This window comes from Anabrus simplex, chromosome X (genome assembly GCF_040414725.1).
Source record: "Anabrus simplex isolate iqAnaSimp1 chromosome X, ASM4041472v1, whole genome shotgun sequence".
Classification (NCBI taxonomy): Eukaryota; Metazoa; Arthropoda; class Insecta; order Orthoptera; family Tettigoniidae; genus Anabrus; species Anabrus simplex.
In genome coordinates, this window is record NC_090279.1 from 200,229,260 (window position 1) to 200,247,511 (window position 18,252).

The 18,252-nt window shown below is 41.1% G+C and overlaps 1 protein-coding gene across 1 annotated transcript in view; it reads left to right on the forward strand.

Moving 5' to 3' along the window:
- Nucleotides 1-6,090: 6,090 nt before the first annotated feature.
- LOC136886838 (protein HGH1 homolog) overlaps nucleotides 6,091-18,252 on the forward strand; it is a 37,325-nt gene continuing 25,163 nt past the window's right edge. Inside the window, exons 1-2 of the mRNA XM_068230982.1 lie at nucleotides 6,091-6,263; nucleotides 13,661-13,854. Of these exons, the coding sequence (XP_068087083.1) occupies nucleotides 6,179-6,263; nucleotides 13,661-13,854 (279 nt within the window). The 5' untranslated portion in view covers nucleotides 6,091-6,178. The remainder of the gene's footprint in view (nucleotides 6,264-13,660; nucleotides 13,855-18,252) is intronic.

The following is an 18,252-nucleotide window of genomic DNA, read 5'->3' on the forward strand; positions in this document are numbered from 1 at the left end:
TTGAGCCATCTTCAGTGAAAAAAAGCAAAAACAACTATGAAATTCATAACTAAATGCTTCATAAAATCTGTCAACTCATCTGCAGTCTCACATGGTGAATACACTAAGACAATTCTTATCCTAATTCCTCCATCTGCCAAATCTATCTACATACCTAACAAAAAGTATGTTGCGTGCAATAGTATTCCTTATGAACAGCCGACCGCACAGTCTGCCCTTCCCTTTTGTCACCCGTCAAGTACACTTTATAATATCCTATCTCTTCCTTGTTATCTCCTCTTACCCAAATATCATTATCTCCTAACACATCCAGATGCATCCTCTTTGCTGACTTTCTTTCTTCCATAAGCCACATTAATATTTATAGTTCCCTATCAAATTCCATTTTCCCATTTTCACACCAGGCAAATGCTGGGGCTGTACCTTAATTAAGGCCACGGCCGCTTCCTTCCAACTCCTAGGCCTTTCCTATACCATCGTCGCCATAAGACCTATCTGTCTTAGTGCGACGTAAAGCCCCTAGCAAAAAAAAAAAAAAAAAATCCATTTTCTTTGCCAAGTTGTATCCAAGGAATCCCTCGCCTGTCAAATGGGAGTGGACCTCCGTTACTCCCATAGGTCCAAGGCTCTCTTAAAACATTCTGAGCGTGGTCAGTGAAAATTCTGTGAAGTAGAATGTTACCCTTACACATTGTCCCAGTGATAATCTCTCCTCTAACAGGTTAGGGACCACGGTGCATTGTATGGTCCTAGCCGCCAGAGTACAAGGAGGGCTGTGACTCAGAATATATCCGGGATGTCTACTCTCATTCCATAGCAACTGGTATCCCAACTCTCAGGACCACTTACTTGGCCACTCAACCATTACCCATGGTTCATGAACTAGAACGAAACTACAGTAATACACACCACGAACCATTAAATAGTAAAGATTATATTTTTTAATATTATGGTATTCCAACGAAAAAGCCACCAGAGGACAGTAGCATAGTATACAATGAGATTGTGCTTTTTAAAATTTTTCTTGTTGGTAAAATCCACAAGAACATAATCGTGTTGGAAAAATCTAAATGAAAATAAAAATAATTGTGAGGAAATGAATGCTTGAGGAATAAACAAAGAGGAGGTTATGAAAGGAGGGAGGACTTCCTTTACATTGGATGCCGTAAGAGTCGGAAGAAAACATTGTTTTTTCTAGAAACCAAAGAGGCACTGCATGGCAACGTGTGCTCAAATTCACTTCACACTTTCGTCTGTTGGAAAAATCTAAATGAAAATAAAAATAATTGTGAGGAAATGAATGCTTGAGGAATAAACAAAGAGGGGGTTATGAAAGGAGGGAGGACTTCCTTTACATTGGATGCCGTAAGAGTCGGAAGAAAACATTGTTTTTTCTAGAAACCAAAGAGGCACTGCATGGCAACGTGTGCTCAAATTCACTTCACACTTTCGTCTGTCCTGCCCTGCTCCGCGGATTACTGCCTCTCAATGTGCGCCCGGCATAATGGTCAGTCCACACCAAATTTAATAAACATTTCTCCACATGTTGATAACCTTTTGTTAACAAACTTCTTCAACACTGTGTCCACTCCAAAATGGCTGTTAGTGAGGTTACAATGGATAGGGTCAGGAAGACGAAAATAATTACAGCCGCAGCTTCCATTATTTTACTGAGGACAATTAGAGAAAAACACAGACACGAATTGTGGCAAAGAAAAATACTGGAAAGACGAGTATAATTAAGTTTCGAAAGAACACTTATGTCAGAACTTTAAATTCATGATGCAGCAGGCTTTCAAAATTCTCTTGAGAATGCCCCCACATGACTTTCATTCCTTGTCGACAGTAATTGGGTCAAATAGCATGTAATGATACAGATTATCGGAAAGCTGGCTCTACTAGCGACAGATAGGCTACAACTTTAAAGGGCCCTCCTGGTGACCATGATCGTTAAGGAGTTGACGGTCTGACACCATGGTTAGCCGGTTCGAGTCCCGTTGGTCGAAAAAAGTTTCACCATCAGAATGTTGGCCGGCAGGGTAGTGGTATACAATTTCTAATCACTAGATGGCGTGCCAAAAGGCTGGATTAAATTCCAAATCTCTCCGCAGTGCTCATATGGTGTGAGGGCATATGACACTGTTGATGGTGATTCGTCCATCGGATGGAGACGTTAAGCCTTGAGCAGATGCCTTGGTGCTATTTGACAGGAGTAGGCTATGTGCAGTGGCACCAGGTTTCAGCTTCTCCCTTGCTACTATAATATATCACCTCATTCATTTCATCTCATTAACTCCTCTGATGAGGTTGACGTTAGGAAGGACATCCGGTCATTAAATTCCGCCACAACAGATTCATCTCACCTCATAGAGAAACGGGACAAGGGTTGGACAAACAACAACAGGTTATAACTTTCAAGATTCCTAGCAACTGGTGACATTTCACTTATATACCGGTACCTACTTGTCTAGTGTCTAAACAAGCAATTTCGGTTATTGTGTCTGAGGTGTTTGAAGGTTTATACAACAATATCAAGGAATTGGTAAAGGTATGAAATAAAGAAAATCTTCATTTAACCCGCCTATTTAGGATAGTATTATTCTGATGACATACAAACGTTTATGTGACGTTAGGTTATTCAGAGAGGAGCGGAGCTGGAAATGAACCTACATTAGAACACAGCTAAAATAATATCATACAGAATTAAAGGTACCACACTGTATATTAGAACTTTCGCTTGTGATTTGATAGACAGTTTTTAGAAATAATGAAATGGCGTATGGCTTTTAGTGCCGGGATGTGTCCGAGGACTTTGGCTCACCAGGTGCAAGTCTTTTGATTTGACACCCGTAGGCGGCCTGCGCGTCGTAATGAAGATGAAATGATGATGAAGACGACACATACACCCAGTCTCCGTGCCAGGGGAAGTAACTACTTATGGTTCCCTGCCGGGAATCGAACCCGGGACTCCTGTGACCACGCTAACCATTTAGCCATGGAGCCGGACAATTTTTAGGAGAAATAAGAAAACAGAGTATTCTGCGCTACGAATCTGCGTGCTGTAATTGCGTCTTTGCGCATATGCGAACCGAAATGTTAACGAAAACATGAAAAGTTATTTCGCAAAAGTAAAGAAATATCGTTTATCAACATACTCGAACAATTAATGAACAAGCTATTTTGTTTATTAACAGACAAAAATGTGTATGAACATTGTTCATTAACAAAGTTAACGAAAACATCTTAGTGTAACTCCTGATCTGTGAACAGAACTAGAAGTTCACAACAGAATTATCGAGATGCTCGGTTCGTTCACAAGGGTTTGAAGTTTGAAGTATATGTTTTTTCCTTTTTCAATTGGCTTTACGTCGCACCGACACAGAGAGGTCTTATGGCGACGAAACGATAGGAAAGGGCTAGGAGTTGGAAGGGAGCGGCCGTGGCCTTAATTAAGGGACAGCCCTGGCATTTGCCTGGTGTGAAAATGGGAAACCATCTTCAAGATTTCCGACAGAAGGGTTCGAACAAACTACGGTATCTTCCGAATGCAAGCTCACAGCTGGGCGCCGTTAACCGCTCGGTGTGTGATGGACGTACTAAGTTACCTACCTAATACGTCTACAATGAAAATTAAAAACGAGTATCGGCACGGTATTCACGTCTATGTCATTTGGATGAAAAGAACGCCAGAGGACAGCAGGTTAGTAAAGAATTATATTTAATAGGAAAAAAATCCTTGTTGTGGAGTGAATGATCCAAAATTCAGTCTCCAATCGATGGCTGATATAGGCTACGATCTTGTAAACAAATGGATACATGCAGAATGGAGGCGTTCTTCATAAGATAAATCTTACCTTTTCTTCGTGACAACTTCCGCTGCCTAGACATCTTCAAAATCTTTGCTGAATAATACACAGGAAATGCAATCACGAATGATACGATAGCGACACAGCTCCACCCAAAGACAGTGAAGAAGTTCAGGAATCCCAAGACCAGGAGAATATGGTGATACCGGTGATACCATCAGGGATACCAACCGGTGCTACTGGTGTTCAGGGTTGCCACCGGGAAAATATTTTCGTACTAAATTTTCCCGTAAAGTACTAAATCATTTATTTACAATGGAATAGGGTTATTCATAAAGGAAGTAAGTTACAGAAAGCGAAGTATACTTCTAAAAAATACACATTTATTAAATGAGAACAGAACTTACCGGTTTTGATCTTCATATTTTGCTCTTCTCTTAATCCTTGGAAAAACATTGCCAAAACAATACACTGTTTCGAAATGTGAAAATTATGGGCAGACGAATGTTTTAGTTTCTCCTTTGTCAGAAGGAGCCCATTCAACATACAGGACTGGAGTTTATTTCTCAATTTGGTCTTATTGGTAGTAACAGCAGAAGAATGTAGTAAACAGAACACTGCCTTCACAGAATTCGTCAAATTTGGAAGGATGTAATCGCCTACAGGATTTTTAATTTCAAAAACACCGGGCGAGTTAGCCCTGTGGAGGCGCGCAGCTGTGAGCTTGCATCCGGGAGATAGTGGGTTCGAACCCCATTGTCGGCAGCCCTCTAGATGGTTTTCCGTGGTTTCCCATTTTCAGACTTGACTGAAAAGCTTTTAAGTTTCTGTGGACTTAGCTAACCACTGTTTCCTATCTAATTTCATTACCGGTAACACTTTCTGTAATTACAATAGGAAAATGTATTAGCTAATGGGATTATACTGATGAAACTGCCATCTTATTAGTAATTTTTCAGGTTCGCCATGGAGAGATTTCTTAAAATAGCATCACGAAAATCCACCGTCTTAAAAATCTGTTCGTAAACTTTAACATGGCTCTGAAACATCTTACCAATTTCTTTCTTGTTCTTTTGCTGTAGTAGAAGAGTTTATACTCTACCCCCGTAAAAGGTATACTAGATTTCCATAAAAAGAACTAACGTACTAAAAATGATCATGAAGTACTAGATCTAGTACTAAAGTACTAAAGTTGGCAACCCTGCTGGTGTTCCGTCAAGGACACCAACGACGTGTAACTGTCAAACGTTGACACCAGAGTGCAGCATGACCAGAACGGGTCCCTTACTGTCCAGAATGTTGAAAATATTTTCAAATTGCTCTGCTTACAAAACAAAAAGAAGGATATAGGTACCTACTAAAAATCTGCCATATGACATCAGTAGACGAATAAGTTTGAGTGGTGTCTTTAAAAGTAGGAATGATTACAATATGAAGATTAAGCTGGAATTTAAGAGGACAAATTGGGGCAAATATTCTTTAATAGGGAGGGGATTTAGGGATTGGAATAACTTACCAAGCGATATGTTCAATGTATGTATGTTCTGTTTTCAGCCCTAAGGCTGGTTGGATCCTCAACAGCTCTGTCATCAGCTGTCATAGATGGCCTAGGCATCACTGAAGAGGCATACTAGGGAAATGAGGACTGAGGTAGTTTCCCGTTGCTTTCCTCACTGAGCCAGAAGTTGCTATTACATATCAGTCTGCCAAGCCCACTGAAATGCATGCACCAACCGACCCTATGAGTAACATTTTCACACCATTCATAGCAGGGACCGGCTGCAGAAGGAATGGCATTACTAGCATCGCTCATACCTCAGTCACTTTCATATTGTCAAAGCCAAGGATAAGACAGAGACAGATCTATGAAAGTAACAAAATTGCTCTAGCCCATACCAGAAGACATAGTGCACAATAAACACTAAGTCCTGCCAGCAAAGGCATGATATGTTCAATAAATTTCCAATTTCTTTGAAATCATACATTTCTTTTACATTTGTAAAAAGGCATGATATGTTCAATAAATTTCCAATTTCTTTGAAATCATTTAAGCAAAGTCTAGGAAAACAACAGATAGGGAATCTGCCACCTGGGTGACTGCCGTAAATGCAGATCAGTATATAATGATTGATTGTAGTTATTTGAATATACATCACTGATCGCATCAACGAATCAAAAGTAAAAACCGAACGGATCCTCGCTATCGATACATATATATCGGTAGGACGTATCGATATATAATGATATCGATAGAATCGCAATCTTCCGAGGAATGTTACTTTTTCGATATGTCCCATGTGGCTGTTATGGAATTTTAGCTAGTGACATTCGTTTAAGCTCATACTCTTTGGTTTAAACAAAGCGTTATCAGAATGGACGAGTTAAGTGATATGATGAACTTTCTGAGCATCAATGCTCGCCTGGATTTAAAGTCGGTTGCATGTCAATACATACTCGGTAAGAATAGTTAATATTTTGTTATTGAGGTTATGTAAGTTTATATTTTGACCCTAGTGGTTATTACTTTCCACTTTTAACCTACAAATGCTTACACGAGAGGAAGTGTGTAGTGTGTATATTTATACAATTACGTTTTGATAATTTAAAAACATATGCTGCCTTGAGATTAGTTTTACTTTAGTCCGGAGCGGTTTGACGTCTTGTACCAAACTGCCATACTATTAGGTACTGTATATCGTTCACACACTCATTCTGAGTGGCGCAACGCTATCCAATTCATTATTTACAGTAGACAATTGATAAAAATAACTCCATAGCAAATCACACATATAAATAATCTTAGTGCGTATATGCGTACTAAACTCACCTCAAATAAACAGTCAGATCTCATTTTCACTTTTAGTAAAATTACCAAGTGGGTCATAATTCAACTTGCGGTACTTTTCCATTTCTTATACATCCCTCATGTTTAGAATAAAAGAAAAGTGATGTTTTACAATACCTGTAGTAGTAGAGAGGAGAGATCGTTGTTTAATGCTTTCCAGGGACTTGCCAACCTGCCTCAAGAAGTATTCTCATATATATAGAAGGATTAAAAGTGCAACTGTGAAATGCAAACATTTTCTTTGTTGCCTTTGGCCAGCAACGATGAAGGCAATATTCATGTTATCTCCAATAGAGCTCGCATCATATCTGGTTACATAGTTGCTACATTTGGTGAAAATGAAAGTTTGAGACGGTCATGGCATGTGCTGGTTGCTAATGGTCTATCTTTGGTATGATTGTTTTGACTAATATTGAAGAAAGGGTTGCAGGAGTGTCCAGACCAATCTCTGTCATGGAAACGGTGGCCTCTACAGGTCCGCACTACCTTGGGGCAGATCTTCCATATGCCGCGCCGCATACCGCCCACATGGCAAACAAATCATTCAGTATATAACTGTGCATAATGTGTCGATGTTAACAAGCCTGTTGAGTGCATTGTGAGATTGTCTGAGCTGCGCCATATTGGACCTCTAACCTATCTTTTGCATGACAGGTACCAAAACTCCAGGAGATAGTAGGTTCAAATCCCACTGTCGGCAGCCCTGAAGATTGTTTTCCATGGTTTCCCATTTTCACACCAAACAAATGCTGGGGCTGTACCTTAATTAAGGCCACGGCCGCTTCCTTCCAATTCCTAGGCCTTTCCTATCCCATCGTCGCCGTAAGACTCATCTGTGTCGGTGCGACGTAAAGCGACTAACAAAAAAAAGGTACCAAAACTTTACTGACATTTGTTTGCGAAAGATCCTTAACAGATACTTAATGCAAGGTGTTGCTTTGTCACCTGGTGTTGGGGCTACCAGAAGATATCAACATCATTGCAGTCTTTGGAATATTTTCATTATCCATGCTCAGAACATGATTTACATTTCACTGTCTTCTTTTGGCAACAATATTGTGCAAGCTACACAGACCACTTCTGAACAGGACTTCTTTAGTAATGCGGTCACAGTGGGTTATTTTAGAATTCGTCTGAGGTACCATTGATGAAAGATCGTGAACTTGTGAGCTGATTTAACCGACATCTTCCATGTTTCATATGCATATAGAGCAGGCATGTCAAGGTGAAGCGCACACCGGGCGAGCTGCGTGCAGGGTGTCTTTACTCCCGTGCGGTCTCGGCTGGAACACGCTGACTTGAGCGGAGAAATTAGAAGGAGATGGGTTAGGGGTGCACAGTATTCCTTCCTTCATTGCTAACAAAGTGCGCTGCCTCTAAATGAGATGTGCCCTTTACCAATATCATTAATAAGGCACTGTAATTTGTTAATGTACAAGAAATAATAAACATTTTATTGATATGTACAAAGACAATAGGATTATAGGCTACATAAATACTACACACATTAACTAAAGATTAAATGAAGACTCAAATTCTGACATGTTCAAGATAACATAAATTAATAAATTAAGAGTGTTCTAGTTTACAAAAGTATTTTGAATTTAAAAGCTTTCCGGTGAGGACTTGTCTACACTCTGGGCAATGTGGTTTTGCTTCCTCTGAAAAATAATTTGCCTGAAAGTGACCCATTTATGTTCATTGATTTCCTGAACCCTGTTGATGTTGGCTGGCAATAATTTGGTCAATCTTAGGCTTGAAGTTGCTGGCAGACACTATTTTCTTTTCTGCATCGAGATGTCTGTTTGCTGAGATCAAAATCGAGATGTGTTGATCTTCATCCTGGAGAAAAAAACTGTGCTTCAAAAGATTGACTCGTTTTCTGTTTTTTAAAAAAAATGCAGATATTGGGAACTTTATCGTTGCTTGGACGTTACTGTTTTGTGGGTAAAAGTTCAGTTACTGCAGCACTTTTTCAGCGCAGACATCTATGCGTGATTGCACTGTCATTTGTTCTTTCTCGCTGTGGATGTGATCGAGTGGTGCACAAGACTGCAAACTTTTGAACATGTGACAGAGTGAGTGGTCTGGTTTGGTTAGGTCCGGTTAGTGACAAAACCATTGGACTGAGATGAAACAAAGGGGTCCGGGGGCGTAAGCCTCCAGGTTTGGGGCTGCGAAGAGGCTGTTAGGTCTCTAGCATTCCGTACGGTGAGAGGAGCACATTCAAAATTCTGAATTAGTTTATCATGCCTGCTAGTGACAAAGCTATTGGTCTGTATTGTGTTACAGGTTGCATTAAGTTGTGTTTTTATTGTGCACAGGTTGGTAACTGGATACATTTCACTTGATTGCCGGGAATAATGTCATATCCGATTGTATCTTAGCCAATGGAAATGCTACAACATGCTTGAGCAATGAAAAAAAAAATGAAATGAAATGGCGTATGGCTTTTAGTGCCGGGAGTGTCCGAGGACAAGTACGGCTCGCCAGATGCAGGTCTTTGGATTTGACATCCGTAGGCGACCTGCGCGCCGTGTTGAGGATGAAATGATGACGAAGACGAGACATACACCCACCCCCCGTGCCAGCGAAATTAACCAATGAAGGTTAAAATTCCCAACCCTGCCGGGACTCGAACCCAGGACCCCTGTGACCAAAGGCCAGCAAGCTAACCATTTAGCCATGGAGCCGGACACTTGAGCAATGAATAATGGCGTGTGAAAAATTATATTAGGTTATAAAATTAAATGTACTTCTGGGGGACGGCGGATGGGTCCCAGGCTGTTGGATGCTAAAGGGTTTATTGTGTCACCTATTCAATACAGTCGCAATAATCGCATCTCTCCTCTACAAGGTGTTCCACATAAGAATTGTAACATTTCAAATCCCTTAGGATGCTATAAAACTTATGCTGCACATACCAAATTTCTACACTTTTGTGTTCTAACAAACTACTTTTTAATAACATCACTCAAGCATACTTACAGCTTTCATAGTACTTTGTAGTTCTGCTATTAATTTCAGCCTCTCATCACCAGTAATGCCACCGCACTGATGTGCATGATACAGCTCATAGTGATGCCTAACACTAAACATCTTTTTTACACGGTACGCACTGAGCTTCTCCTTCATGTTCACGACTTAGGAAACTGTGCAACCATTCCAAGTCAAATCTACCTAACTTTTCCTTTTACCACCCTCGTCTTGCATCGTCCTTTTGTTTCTTGTGGCACAAAGAGATCTAGTTTACTCATCTCTGCTGCGAGCGAAAGTACTGTCAGTTCAACTCCCATTCCTCCCGCCTATAGAGGAGAAGTTCTGCCCGTCCGCGTGCAAGGTCATTTGTAGGCAGTGCGATATCTCAGTGCGGGCACTGTTTGATGTGACTGATATAGAGCCATCGGCACAAGAATAGGTATACAGAGCTGAAACTTGTGGTTGTGGTAAATAATGTTGATGGCCATATGCAGCTCAATTCAGCCGATGACTGTGGTGGCTTTTCAGTTTATTTATTTATTATTTTTCTTTCACAATTTGCTCCATGTTGCACCGACACAGACAGGTCTTATGGTGACTATGGGATAGGAAAGGGCTAGGAGTGAGAAGGAAGTGACTGTGGCCTTATTTAAGGTACAGCCCCAGTGTTTTCCTGGTTTGAAAATGGGAAACCATGTTCAATGCTGCCAACAGTGGAGTGCGGACCCACTATCTCCCGAAAACAAGCTGACAGCTATGTGACCCAATCCGCATGGCCACTTGCTCGATTTTTCCATTTCTGGGAAGAATTCCAGTATAGGACACCAGCCACAGCTTAATCAGTTTTGTTGCTACTAACTTGACGAGATGTGTGTCGGTGACACTTGCTTAGTCTGGAGAGACCTGACTTCTAGTGACCCTCCATTGTGTAAATTCTCAGGGCTGTAATGTAAAAGAATCTCCCTGGCAACTGCGAGGGTGACAACAAGTGCCGTGGCACTTTTGTTGTGCGGCAGTAATTGGCGCAGTAACTTCGCACACTACCACCACTCCTTCACCGACCTTCACCAAGACATCGTGTGGCACAGAGCAATGTTCGGACTGCCAGCGAAAGGCGGTACTCGCACAATCCATAGGTTGCTCCTATCCTTCCCTAACAGCAATTTTGACTGTGATGGTTATTAAAGTCGCTATGTGACGTAGCTGAGCTTTAACGTAACCCTGTAACTAACATTGCTGGATGTAAAGCACAGTACACAATTTTATGGGATTGTTATAAATCCTACCTGTGTTAGATGCGTGTTCAATGCCATTGTTGCACTAAATGGTATCCTTACTTATATAGTAAAACATCACGGAACAGACGACATATTCCAGAGTACCTGGCTGGCTGGCTGGCTGGCTTATTCATTTATTTATTTATTTTTTTATTTATTTATTTATTTATTTATTCATTCATTCATTCCATGTAACTGAAGTTGCTTCCCAGCATGCTTTGAGCATCTCGTATAGGTGGATGACGAGACTTTAGCCGATTTGTGTTGATAGATGGAATATCTTGATGGACTTGAAGTTGTAGATTTTGCTCAATTTTCTGGAACTCTCGTACAAGGGCACATGAGCGACATAAATCTGGTGGTGCAATTCCAGTCAGTACAGGGAGCCAATTTATGGGGGTAGGTCCAAAGGTGCCAGTTATCATACGCATAGTGGTGTTAAGCTGCGAGTCTGTGAGTTTCGTGTAGGGGCACAATATTCTGCACACAAATAAACAAAACCCAGAGATGAATGGCGTAGGATGTCTGCCGATGCTCCCCATGTAGATGCACACAATTTACGTGTGATGTTATATCTAGATTTAAGCTTGTTCTCAACATTTGAGAGATGTTTCTTAAAAGACTGTGCAATCAAAGGTGACTCCTAGATATTTGGGAAACTGAATCTGAGAGTTCTGTTGCAGAAGGTGACTTTAAGTTGTGTATGTGCTAGTTTGTTGTTCAAGTGAAAGGATGAAACTTCAGTTTTGTTGGCACTAGGAGAAAGCCGCCATTGTTTAAAGTACCTTACCCGGGTGAAGGAGTGCTTCTGTTGACTGAAATTATTCATTGTGACATCATTACAGATACTTCACCTACGTAGATGTTGTTACCAAATACATGTACTGTACAAGGGCAAGTCAATAAGTATCTGCAATTTTGCTCTAATTGTGTTTAGGTTGGCTTTATGACGTTGGTGTGCTCACCAGCCACTAGATGGCACCACTATCTGTGTCTGTGGTAGGTTTCAGTGTTATCAGATCAGTACAGCTTGCGCTGTTGTGACGAAAAGATGGCCGCACCACTCTCTGTTTGCACCAAGGAATAACAGCGTTCCATAATCCATTTTTTTTGTGGTCTGAGGGTGTACCAGGACCAAAAATTCATAGAATAGTCACTCGTCTCTTATTCAGGGTCATATCACGCACTTGTTCAATATTGGCACCAGTTATGGCTGCAGATGGACGCCCAGATCCTTCCTCGTCCTTCACGCTCGTGGGACCACTTTTGAACTGTTCAGTCCATTGGCAAACACTTTGCTGCGGCAAAACATTGTCCCCGTATTGTGCTGAAAGTCTTCTACAGTATTATGAATTTCTGCTCCTGGTACACCCTCAGACCACAAAAAAACCCGGATTACGGAACGCTGTTATTCCTTGGTGCAAACAGAGAGTGGTGCGGCCATCTTTTCGTCACAACAGCACAAGCTGTACTGATCTGATAACGCTGAAACCTACCAGAGACGTTGACCACGGCGACATCTAGCGGCTGGTGAGCACACACCACCATAGAGCCAACCTAAAAACAATTAGAGCTAAATTGCAGATACTCACTGACTTGTATACGTATGTACGGTAATTTTAATTTGTTAAGTATTTAATGCTGGAAAATATATACAGTAATATTCAATTTATAGGAATAATTATTTTGTTATTCAAAGTCAATACGGAACCAACATGGTATTCATCAATTGTAATGTAAAGATGTGACCAAAGTTGTCACTATGATTGATGTTGGACGCTGCATCTGTCGCACTGCTCCTGACATATACACACCGTGCTCCGTGTTGCAAGAGACAGTTTAGAGAAGTGCACAGTTACTCTAGAAGACTTGGATTGGGCAGTAGAAGGAAGAGTTGAGCCCAGGATGATCGGTTTCTTGCCGGTCAGGTCTAGGAAATCACCACACAGCTGCGATTGAAGCTCGGAATCGACTGCGGCTTGTGTGCGGCCTGATGATTCGTTGTCAGGTAATTCCGGAGAGAATAAAGCAAAAATGAAGCAAATGGACGGACTGGATAATTCCAATTTGTAGAGGCTCGGGTGCCATATTGGAAACCTTAGACATGTTCGCGGGTTTGATAATTTTAATTGCTTAAAAAATTATTTTACAATTGCATAAAAGAGTGAAATTTGGAGCTGGGCTGAGTGGCTCAGATGGTTGAGGTGCTGGCCTTCTGACCCCAGCTTGCTAGGTTCGATTCTGGGTCAGTCTGGTGGTATTTGAAAGTGTTCAGATACGTCAGCCTCATCTCAGTAAATTTACTGGCATGTAAAAGAATTCCTCTGGGACAAAATTCCAGCACCTCAGTCTCTCTGAAAACCATCAAAAGTAGTTAGTGGGATGTAAAAAACAATAACATTATTATTTGAAATTTCGATTTTATGTTTAAAAAAATAAAAAATAATCTATTCAGATCATGAGAGAGAGGAAAAAATAATATTACAGAATGGATTAGTTCTGATTTGTATCTATAAGGGGTATAAACATTAAGCATTTTTGAATGAGCTATGAAATATTATTTGTAACTTTTCTTCGCATTATTTCTTAAAATGCTCTCGCGGGCTGCAAAATGTGTCTTTGCAGGCCACATGTGGCCCGGGGGCTGCCATTTAAAAACCCCTGATATAGGATATTTCAGGACTGTGTGTAGAATGAACAAGGATTTATTGTAGCTTACATTTGTATTTTTTTTTTTAATTGTTTGGTTTTAGGTTTAACAGGCAGTGAGGGTGGAAGAGAGGTTTTGCTGAAGCGGCCTGTTCTCGTAAAGTGTGTCGTGGACCTGATTCGCGACCCTGTTGTCAATGTGGCCAAGGATGCCATCCTGTCGATTGTGAACTTTTCGGCAGACGAGAGAGGAGCGCGGATGTTGCTTGCTGAAGAATGTTGTCAGAAATTAGGCCAGGTGAGTGATTCAATCGAGGTTTGATCTGACTGGTAATGACTAGAAAACTGGGCTGTTTTGGGACCGTTTTCATCATCAGGGATTCATTGCTCACATTGTCTCAGAGAATCATACATGTACATCTATAATCTGTATTAGTATTTAGGGCTTGGAGTCCTAGTTTCATACCCAGCAAAGGAAGTCGGATTTTCAGTGTTCATGATTTTACTCTGATTTTCTTTCTCCAAGTTTGGTGGTCTGTTGCTGTAAGGGTTGAGTGGATCCTTACACCTACCTGTAAAATACAGTTTCTCCATACAAGCTCTTGTTACCTAACTTTTGCAAGCTACCGTGTAGTTATTTAGCTTTACTTACTTGTTTTTGAAATAATAATAATAAAAATAATCTGATTGTCTGATCATTATGATCGAAACATTTTTGATCGAGTTCGGGGTTTACAGTTCGAGATGTGATCTTGAAAGGCGATTGGCGAGGTATGAATTGGTGATTGCCAGTAGCCAGTATGCCCACTGTCTGCAGCCCTGAAGATGGTTTTCTGTGGTTTCCCATTTTCACACCAGGCAAATGCTGGGGCTGTACCTTAATTAAGGCCACGGCCGCTTCCTTCCCATTCCTAGCCCCTTCCTGTTCCATCGTCACCATAAGACCCATCTGTGTCGGTGCGACGAAATAAAAAAAAATGAATTGGTGATTAATGAGGTTGTGAAGTGTGTGTTTGGTCCGTGAGAGCTGTTTTATTTCGCTCAAGTCCGCCGGTATACCGGTGAAGACCCCCCTATCCACCAACTGGGATGCGCCATATCGGAGTATCATCTTTCGATATTGTAACAGGTTCCCAGATATCATGAATGATTTAGAAGAATTAAATTTATCAATGCTCGAAATTGAAGGAAGAGAAGAGGATTCTAACCAATAAACACTTATGATTTAAACTCATAACATTTGAACAAAGGAAATACAGTACTGACAACCAAAGGCAGCCAGGTCTGACAGAATGAGGAAGTTTTGGGAGCGGAAGAAGAAACTGATAAGCTGATTCTGTTTAATACTATTAGACTTTAATGTATATGACTGATTAAGTGCTCGAATGGGGGCGCAAACTATGTTAAAAAAATAAAATAATCTATGGCCATAGCGACAAGAATACAAAGAGGTCTTTTAAGGTTTATTGCTGTGAATTTTCGTGCTGCGTATTTTTGTGGACATTATGCCTTATCCACAACAGTTAGTTTGCTTCTAAATCAGGTCATAATGGCGCTTTCATCTGAAAACGCAGCAAGGGCCGTGGCAATAGTGGAGGACGGGCGCAGTATACAGACGTTACAGGCACCTCTTGTTCTGACGTGTACAGAAGTGTTAAAAGGTACAGAAAGGACAATATCTACACCAGGAGGCCCAGTTCTGGGCATAGGAGAAACACTACTGAGCACGATGATCATGCAAGTTCTTCGTCATCGACACATACAAGAGCTGTGGAGGCCAAAAATAGTTTGCAGCAAGTACGGGGCACGAACATCAGTGCAAGGACAGTAAGGAGGAGCTTGTATGAAGCAGATTTAATGTCAGAGAGGCCTGCCACAGGACCTCTGCTTATGCATTGATAGGTATCTAGATTGTCAACTTTGAGTAATACTAAAAGCAAGTCATTAAATGTTCACTCCAGTAATTGCAGGTGAAGGCTTACCCTAACCCACAATACATTCTCTACTTTGCGAGTTGCACACAGTTAAGGAGTGATCTCTTTGTGTAGGCCCTATAGATATCAACAAAGCTCTGTCATGTAAAAATAATTGAAAAGATGATTATTAGTGGTGAATTCATAGTTTTCAGGGTCGCTGAGAAGAAGAATAATCACACTCCGGATGACGTTTTGAGCCAAAGTTCAGCTAACATTGGCATCGGGGTGGAGGTGGTGGTGGTGGTGGTCTGAAAAAATGCCCAAAATGACCAATATTGTATAATTATATATCTATAGTAGTATCCCCAGAAATTTTCGTCAGATGGTGGCAGGAATGAGTGGCCGGTTCATTCCCCTCAAGGCATTCACAGTAAAAACTGACAGGTAAACATTGTTAAATTGAGTTATTTTAGTGTTATTGTCACAAACAAGACATAACAGAGTATTTTGAACTTCCAGGGTGGCGTGTACCAACCAAGAGTAAGTTCTACTTCCGCAGTAAAGTACTCTTGAAGTCGTAAAGCAAACTGTAAAAAAAAAAAAAAAAAAAGTTTGTAAATTATCAACCAACATCCCAATAAAGAAATCTACAAAAAAAAAAAAAAAAAAATTACTTCACACATAATTAGCAGGCAATACAAATCCTAATGGTAAATGTTTAAAAAAAAAGTACCCAGGCCGTGAATGGAGCAATTTGATAAAATATTTAGAGCACCGGGCTGAATAGCTCAGACGGTTGAGGCGCTGCCCTTCTGACTCCAACTTGGCAGGTTCGATCCTGGCTCAGTCCGGTGGTATTTGAAGGTGCTCAAATACGTCGGCCTCGTGTCGGTAGATTTACTGGCGCGTAAAAGAATTATTGCAGGACAAAATTCTGGCACCTGGGTGTCTTTGAAAGCTGTCAAAATTAGTTAGTGGTACATAGAAATAATGTTATTAACATATAGCAAGACGTATTTGTAACTAATGCAGCGGAGCAGCACAGGTCCTCGAATAAAGTATACATCCCTGTCTGTTTATACTATTAATAAAAATGAGATGGTGTGTATCTGGTTATGTTTTGTTACATTTGTTCTGGATAGACTCAAAAACTACTTGAGCTTAAATTTGGCAAGGATATAGCTTGAAATCCCGTGTCACACAAGGGATACTTGTGCTTTTAATATGGATCACCATTTCAATTTTTTTGTTCTTTTGTTTTTTTACAATCTTTACAGTGTCCTTGTCTTGAGACCCGCCACAATTTCGAAGTACTTTGTTTCACATCTTCACCTTACCGCATGTTTCAGTCAGCCAGATCCTTACCGGATTGACGAGTTTCTTAGCCGTCCCGAACTGTCTCTCGTGGTGTATGCAGAATAGATAAAAATAGAAATCTACAAATCTACACATTAAGTCCACATTCTGCAGCCAGCTGATCGCATCGGAGGTGGGACCGAATGGGTTGTTAGGGCTTCCAGGGTAAGAATGCAGAGGGCAGTTCTGGATGAGATGTTCGACAGTCCGTGCTCCATATCACAGTTGCATGCTGCTGACCTGATTTCACCCCACTTGTACTGAAAGTAGTTTTCCCTTTATCCAGCTGTAGCCGGGTAGGGGCGAATATGGTTCCTCTCCACTTTCTTCCGTCTTTCCACCACTCCTCCTCCAACACTGTGTTCCAGTCCAGGTTTCATTCTATAATATTGTGTTGGATTGTATCCTTCCATGTCAAATGGTAATTCTAAATTCCCATGGAGGGAATTAGATATTTTCCACCAATAGAGCATATCAAAAATCAGATCAAAAATTAGATGTTGGCTTTTTGTCGTGATCGTCCACAGCCTCTCCTTCCTTGCATTTGCATTTCCATCACTTTTCTTGGCAGTCTTTCATCACTCATTCGCTTTATGTGCTCAAACCATCTTAGTTGGCTCTTCTCTATTGTATCATTCAGAGCCCACTGACCTGATGTATAACATCTGGTATGGGTCTCAGTTCAGGGTTACGAGTGAAGACCTCGGCGGCATCTACGGCGGAGAAGGTGGACTTCGGTATGGTGGAGATGGCAGAAGGGGCAAACCCGTAGTGTCTGTATTCCAGAGGAGCGGCTACGAAAGGCGTCTGTCTCCATGTTAGGAGTGGCCTAATTTTGAACCTGGCAGTAGGTATAAAATGCCTTTGGGTGTGACGAGCCCATCATAACAATAGACTATATGGATAAAGCAGATATGGTGCCTCGGAAAAGGTTAGGGCATCCCCTGCTAACAGCGACGCGTAGGTCTTCGGGTGTTGGGGATGTCAAAACTGATTGGCCTTTTTTTAGAATGCAAGGAGCAGGCACGCGATCCCATTGCTTTTGTTGATCTCTCATCCTTCCACATCTTTTGTCCATCTCTCCGAATACGGACAGCTCTGACCTGCAATAAATCACCGAAGACTCTCTTCATCTTTTTTTGCCGGCTGGGTGGCTCTATGGGTGGGGGTCGTAGATGAAGAATACGCCCATGGGATCCTCTGCCTGACAAAAAAGGTGACTAAAAGGGGCGACCAAGGGATGATGGATTTTAAACCATAAGATTACGTTGAATTAGTTACCACTATGTGAGGAACACCATGTGTTTATGTTGCCTGTGACTATGTCTTTTCACAAGAGTTTAATCCTGATATAAACATGGTATGTCCATGTCCATGCCTCCACCAAAGAAAGAGTTGTGATTGGCTGAGCATGTAGTACCGAC